Here is a 7,539-nt window from a genome sequence, read left to right as displayed (position 1 = left end):
TGGCTTTTAAGGGAGCTTTCAATAATAGCCATGCAAACAGCTCTACACATTCTGGCTTTTGCTAATATATGCAACATGCTGTGAACAGATTTTGAAAGCTGCTGTCATTACATTAACAAGACTGAAGTACTTCTGAGATGGGAGGCAATAGGTATATTTTACATAAAATTAAAGAAAATACCCAATCATTCATTTCTGAATATCAAATACATTCCAGAATAAGACTTTTGGGTCTGTTGTTCTGTTCTGTTTGAGCAATTTGCAAACAACACTTAAGGCGATATTGATTTTCTTGTAATTTAAGCATGAGAAAACAGTTACTTCTCTCTCCTGATTTAACTATACTAAATCTGCTACTGTCCACAGATTTCCACACGTGGTCCCCTTTTGGAATGCATGAGACAAACAACTTAATGGAAGTTATGCTTACATGGGAAATTCTGATTTAACAATTTACAGTCTTACAACACAAACACCAGGTGTGGCAAGCTGCTAACAGTTCCTATTATAACAGGCTATAAAAATAAATATGCTAAATTTTAGAATAACTGCCATGTCTGCATTTTAGATTTGAAAGGAATTACTTTTAGTCCATCAATCTGGGACACTTCAGACAAACAACATATCTCAACTACTGATTCACAGACAGTTTAATGAGGTGTACATTTTCCATATAAACTATTAAAGGCCTCAAAGGAATCTTACTGGCATTCTTCTTCAGACCACTGTCAAGGGCCTCAGGTGGGCTGGAGCTAGAAACTGGGAAGCTGAATGATGACAGGCTGCCACTTCCTTCACTCACCTAAATATAACATCACATTGGGATTAAACCATACCTTTCAAACATCTAGCGTGCCAGAAAGTAAAATCATGATTAACCATACCCAGCTATTTTACTGTTTTCCCTCAGGTCTATTTAGAAATCACATACAATTCTACTGCTCCTTATTCTCTTGAATACACACTATCAATGTGCCCACACTTTCTATAACCGTACCACCAAACACTTTTTCTTTCTCATAACTTTTTTGTCTGCGAAGTTGTGCATCACCCATTCTGCCACACTGATCAGAAAGCCTACTGCCTCTCAGCTCTTCCACACCACATCACTACTGTTGATGTGGACAGGGTTATCTCTCTCTTAATTTTTATTATTTGAATCTCTACTCAGTTTCCCTTTCAACTGAAAACACTGGTTCCCACCTATGATCTCTTGTTAATTTAGACTCTACAAAAGTAAAGCTTTGAGGCCAGATGCATCTTTTAGCTTTGTGCATACAAATGCAATCTGGATTTTACTGGTATCTGTGGAAGCAGTGTATGTATATATGTTAAAAGGTAGCACAGCTCATACTGTGTTATATTTTTCATTATTAGACAGTAGTGGTACCGTCTTGGCTGACTTGCTTGGTAAAAGTCATAGTCTCTTCAAGTAAATTATGTGTTTTTATTGGGTTAATACCATGGGTTAAAGTTGAGAACCTACATTTTCAGTGACAGCCAAATTCTTAATACCCAGGTGGTTTTAAAGGCTTCTGGATACTACATTTTTTGCTTGGTCTTCTCACTGCTATATGACTTCAATAGGGGTGTCAAACTCAATGGATGTGGGGCTGGTCTGAGGGTACCACATGCAGTATAGGGCACACAGCACATGGGGCTGGTCCAGATTGTATGCTGCCATGTGGGGCCTGCACAAGACTAGCCTTGCATATGCAGGATTTGGCATAAGCAGCCTATGAGCCTGATTCTAACGGGCCCTGGATTCAGAGCACAGGGCCAGTGTGGCATGGGTGCTGCACGCAGCGCATGCCCCAGACTGGTTCCGTGCTGCGTATCAGATGGGCTCTGTGCACTGCAGCCAGCACATACTCTCTGTAGGCTGGATGATAGGTCTCTGTGAGGCAAATCCAGCCAAGGGGCCTTATTTTTTGATATCCTGAACTTAAAACATCCAGGTATCTTCTCTCAGTCCAAAGCAATCAGATATGTAAAATTTTAGATAGTTTCTATGAGACCTGGATGGTCTGTATGCTAGTTTTTAGGCTGATTAATTTTCAGTTTAGCCCAGATTGATCTCTGGAGTCTTCAAAAAGTGTGTGATATGGTTAATAATGGAAACATTAAGAGAGACACATAACCACAGCAGTATCATTCACACTGCAAGTACACCAAGATTACCTTTAGATGGGGAAATGGATAAAGGTCAAATACTTCATTAAAATTAATCAGTGGAGCTGACCAGAAAGGCCTGATAAAGACACAGATTCCTCTTTTCTGCACAGCTCTGTTAACCATACAAAATCCTCTTGTTTCTCACCCTTTCCAAAGATTTGTGCTTTGTTGCTGAAGGTATTATTTGGCCAGGGTCCCTATGTGTATATCAGGGCAGTGCAGGAGAGGGCTGAACAAAGTATTTTATGGGGAATATTCCATGCCACTGGTTTCATTGGGAGATTAAGCTTTACTTCCCAGGATGAAGCCCTAAAATCACAATCAGGCGACACAACAAAGCCACTCCCGGAGCAACTTTTTGGCTGGACCATGCCTTTAGCCAGTGAAACATGACCACCAAAAGGCTGTGAAACTTCTGTACATAAAAGATTTTGCTTTTCTTCAACTTGGATGTTAAGTGGAAAATCACTTTCAGTGTAAAGTCCATTTCTTCTGTTTGCCTTCACTGATTAACTACATTTGCTCTTTCCAATCTAAATGGTTTCATAATAACTGACCTGGCTGCTCTGGGATGTTCTCCTCTCTGAATGGAATGGACCAGCTTTTATTCTTCCAACTTCTAGTCTCACAGTACCTAAGGAACACTAAAAACCAAGTAATTTATAACACACGTTACCTGGGCGGTACTCCAAGAGGTACCCCCTCTCCAATTTAAGAGAACAAAGCAGGTGCACAGGCACTTTGGGAGGTGTAGGGACTCTCTTCCCCCTACAGAGCAGAGCCAGACCACCAATGGGGATTTAACCATATACCCTTTAATATTGGGAACATAACAGGCATAAATCAGAGGGTATAGTGGACTCTACAATGCCCCAAGGGGGCAGGATTCAACAAAAAACAGGGTTAACAAAAAATAAAACACAAACAGCAGAACAAACTATACTGGTTGGTGAAATATAAAAAGGCACAAAATGCAAAATGTCAAATGACAAAGAAATATAGGGTACCTGGAGGGGGAGAAAGGGGGGAAAACACAATGACCCCTTTCCACTGCAAGTTATCTCACTCACCCCAAGTCACCCCAGCTGGGACTTGAACCCAGAGCTCCCATATGGTAGGCAGGAATGCTGCCATACAGCCACCAATGTTGGCACTGCTCCAGCCTGCTAGGGGTCTTGACCTTCCTGGAGTCCCGGCCTCTGATTGGAGGAGCTGGAAGCAGAGCTGGGAACCTCTCAGGTTGCTGCTCAGATTCTTCCTGGAGCGGGGAGAGCCTCTCCTGCTGGCTGCAGCCTCTCGTAGGGGATCCTGGAGCCCAGTGGGGAGCCTCCCCTGCCAGCCACACTGCTGAGGGTCCAACTGCTGCCTGCAGGTCCTGCTCTTTCAGGTTCTTCCGGGGCACTGCTCCTGCCCCGCTGGTTCAGCTCTTGCCAGCTCTGTGAAGCTCCTTCCTTGTGGTCCCTCGCTGGTCTCTTCCCTGAGTCAGCCCACGCTGCCCCTTTTATGCCCCTCCAGGTGACCCAAGGGACCAATCGGAGACAAGGGGGTGGGGGTGGGGGGGGGTGAGTCTCCGGGGCCTGATTGGTGCGGAAAGGGAATCCCAAGTCCTCCAATCATCTTTTGCCCTTTCAAAACCGCTGGGCTAGGTCACTGCCAGCTAGCCCGTCACACACATGTCATTTAGACTGAACCTGGATATCTTTCTGATGTGTATATATGCTATAGCTTGAACAGAACTTATGGACTCAGTGAAAAAATTACTGGTTAAGAGGTTTTTTAGCTGATGTTACATAGATGATGGCCATGTTAGACGATAATCTGGTTTTAAAAGACATAAAATGACATGGCAGCACCACGGCTCCTTTCATCTCAACAACTGCCTAAAACATCCAATGCTGAACACCAGCAAACTTAGGAAAAAAGCTGGATGTCTATCCCAAATTATTCTATAGTATCATCTCTATGATGGTCTCAACAAGAACTCTGGATCCATCCTAAAATCTGAGGGAAGTTTGAATTGACTGCCAAACACTGGTTTAGTCTACTTTGATGTTACCTTTAACAAAGCAGCAACAGCCTCCTGGTTAGCATTTCGAACGTCTTCTCCATTCACCATTAATATCTGATCTCCTTGCATCAGTCTCCCATCTGCATCTGCTATTCCTCCTTTGACAATGTCTGACACAAACACCCCAGTATCATTTCTGCAAGAACATAAGATATTATGTATTATACTAATATACACCTGAAGTAATTTACCATCCAAGCTTTTGAAACTTTTGCTTAAAATGCTGTTTCCTGTAATGTTTATGAAGTAATATTGAGCTAGATCCCATTGTACCTTACTCCATAAGCTACTGAGTTGGGACCAAATAAATTGAAAAGCTATTTGCCTTGTCTTGTTTACTACTGCAAAAAAAGAACTGGCCGGCACTGACAAAACAGGGTCATGTAATAATGATCTGAAAAAGACCATTTATGTCCTCAATCAAGACACGAATCATCCACTGGTTTTGATCCATACGAATTATCTAAAAGCAATGATAGATTTTTCAAATTATTTTAAATTGTGGTCAAATAGAGATTTACACAAGCTCAGCACATCTGTGGCAGACCTTTCCACCAGTGTCCTTCAGACTAAAAGTCTCCCAGAAAATTAATACCTTTTCCCAACGATACTCAGTCCAAGGCCTTTGCCTGGCTTCTTTTGCAGCTCTATATTGAGAACATCATACATATCTTCTTCCTTGTACTGGGCTTCATCTCTGTACACAGTGAGACGGACTTTTTGGGGCGTCTGTCTGAGAACATTTATTGCTTCATCATGTGTGGCACTCCTGAGATCAATCCCATTCACCTGCAATATAACCACAGGTTGACTGTCGGATGTTAAACGAGCACATTCATAACTTGAAAGAAAAGGTTAAAAGATATTTTTTCATGGTAATTTAAAGTAATATACGTAAGACCAAACCTCTAAAATCTGATCCCCAGCCCAGAGCCTTCCATCTTTGGATGCTGCTCCTTCTTCATACACCTCATGAATAATGATTGCTCCCTGTGGATTAATAAAAATACACTGCATATTGAAGGAACACCTTTAATACACACTGCAGCTGGCCCTAACTTTAGCTTTAGAGAATCAACTGTTGAAAACATGTTGCTGTGAAAAGAGAAGGCAGTAGCCAAACAATAAAAACAAAACAAAACAAAAAATCAGCAGTCTGAAAGAGAACTCAAGTTCCTAATGCTAAAAGCAAAAGACCTTTAAGGATGTTACATTTTCTTCTACGTTAACAACAACCAAACCCATTTTAAAAGGGGACTGAACAAACTAATGGAGGAAAGGTCCATCAGTGGTTATTGAACATGACATTTAGGGGTATCACCTCAAAATTGGGACTTCTTGCACTTTGAATGCTGGAAGCTGTACGGGGAGAGGGACAGGAAATGGATCAGTCTATCCAGGTTCTGCATAAATATTCTTTTCTTTAGCAGGGGCATAGGTTGTAGCCATGTTGATCTTAGGACATAGGCAGACAAGGTTCTTTGGGTAAATCTGATATATTTTATTAGACCAACTCAAATTGTTGGAAAAAAACCTTCTTTGTAAGCTTTCGGGCACAAACACCCTTAGTCAAGACCTTTCCTTTAGCATTCACTCTATGCCATTGTGCAAGAGACTAACCTATTCGTTATGCAGAGGGAAACAGCAGACCTAGACTCACTAAGAGAATTAACTATAAGGCTCCCTGAATCAGGGAGGCCAGGAGAGGCGTAACAGCTGATTACCTGGGACAAGAGAAAAAACAGGGATGGGAATGTAGGTCACAGGTTTATAACAAGTGTTTCAAGAGGTGGACATGGAGCAAAGCATGCTGGCCAATGCCCACTGCCCCTCAAATGAGTCCAAGGAGCCCATGGACACTGCCTAGTGAAACTGCCAAGAGACACAAGCAGAGGAGTGGTTAGAAGATGGCCCCACAGTTGCTGGGTTTCTCCTAGCCAAAGCCTCCTTCCTGCTCTAAGAGACAGTGAGTTTGGCCAGACCAGGAGGAAGTTTACTAGGAGGAGTTCCTGGGACTTGATGGGGCATAGACGAGGACTGCCTTTGAGAGACAGGCTACCAGATCACATGGACCCGTGGTCTGACTCAGTATAGCATTCCTTATGTTCTTAAGCTGAAATCAGTTCTATAAATTTATTTATTGCTTCCAGTCACTTGCCCAAAAAAGCCCACATTTACCTGTAGAGAAAAAAAGCTCTCTCTCTCGTAAGGACTTTAACTTAGTACCATGGTCTCATTTTGAAGCAGCGTTAATTTACTAACCAATAAGGTGTCTGCTCCCCCTACAATGCTCAGCCCAAGACCGGTGCGTCCTTTGGAGATATCAATGGTTGTTTCACATCCTGGGATGATTGGACACGTAGCTGGGTCAGACGCTAATGTGGCTGGAGTGGAAGACCTGCTTGTATCTAAATAAAAGTTAAAATGAAACATATTAGCTATAATGAGTGGTTACAAGTAACTGAAAAACACCCTTTATATAAAATTGTGAGACATCAGTGACAGTCTTACAGGAATATCTGCAAATGGGTCCAAAATGTAACCTAATCTGAAACATTACCAATGTGATTCTACAGTTCCTCACCCAGCTCTTTCTCCAAAAAGGGTGTGCTGTACAATGGATAAAATCACTGCCCCATATCTTTGCTTAGCCTTCATAACTGCCACAAACCTATATATACTGAGCTTGTTTCCAAAGGCAGGTACAATGCAAACTGAATTATTTATTCAGTGTCTAGACCACAGTCTGCTGTCCAGCAGTTGCATACCACATGCACCCCACTGAAACAAACTGAATTAAATGAATGGGAATTGTATTCACATTAATAAGGGCATATACCAACTGAATAGCTGAGTGATTAAGATCACAGATAACAAGAATGAATATTATCATGGAAGACTGTGAATGTATAACATATACCCTCCTTTATACAGCTTTGTACCTCTCTCACACCTAGGTCTAGCACATAGATGTTCTTGCTGTTTATGTTTTAATAACTTTTGTATATTTTAAATATTACCTATATATCTATCTGAATGCTGGAGAGGCAGTGTTGCTTGCTGACTAGAGGAAAGGCCAGGATTTTAGTTTTAAGCTAATCTGGAGCTCTGGTGCTCTGGGCAACCTTAAAAAAGTTTTTAGGTCAAAGCTTACAGCTAGATAGGTACCTCAGTCTATATTGCCCACCCCCACAATATAGCTTGGCAGCAACAGTATAGTAGCCAGGCAAGCAGGTTAACCCTTCCTTGCCTACTCCTCTGAGACAATCAATGCAGGCAGCCACAAGTAAGCAAAG

At 42.0% G+C, this 7,539-nt stretch overlaps 1 protein-coding gene across 1 annotated transcript in view; it reads right to left on the bottom strand.

Annotated features, from left to right (window-relative positions):
• MPDZ (multiple PDZ domain crumbs cell polarity complex component) overlaps positions 1 to 7,539 on the bottom strand; it is a 138,323-nt gene that overhangs the window by 11,149 nt on the left and 119,635 nt on the right. The window contains exons 36-41 of the mRNA XM_019554872.1: positions 6,506 to 6,651; positions 5,150 to 5,233; positions 4,839 to 5,032; positions 4,232 to 4,379; positions 2,733 to 2,819; positions 665 to 802 (exon numbers count right to left, since the gene is read on the bottom strand). Of these exons, the coding sequence (XP_019410417.1) occupies positions 665 to 802; positions 2,733 to 2,819; positions 4,232 to 4,379; positions 4,839 to 5,032; positions 5,150 to 5,233; positions 6,506 to 6,651 (797 nt within the window). The remainder of the gene's footprint in view (positions 1 to 664; positions 803 to 2,732; positions 2,820 to 4,231; positions 4,380 to 4,838; positions 5,033 to 5,149; positions 5,234 to 6,505; positions 6,652 to 7,539) is intronic.

Source organism: Crocodylus porosus, unplaced genomic scaffold, assembly GCF_001723895.1.
Source record: "Crocodylus porosus isolate Cpor-Errol unplaced genomic scaffold, CroPor_comp1, whole genome shotgun sequence".
NCBI lineage: Eukaryota > Metazoa > Chordata > Crocodylia > Crocodylidae > Crocodylus > Crocodylus porosus.
Note: the sequence above shows the minus strand (reverse complement) of the source record. Positions and strands in the feature narration are given on the sequence as shown.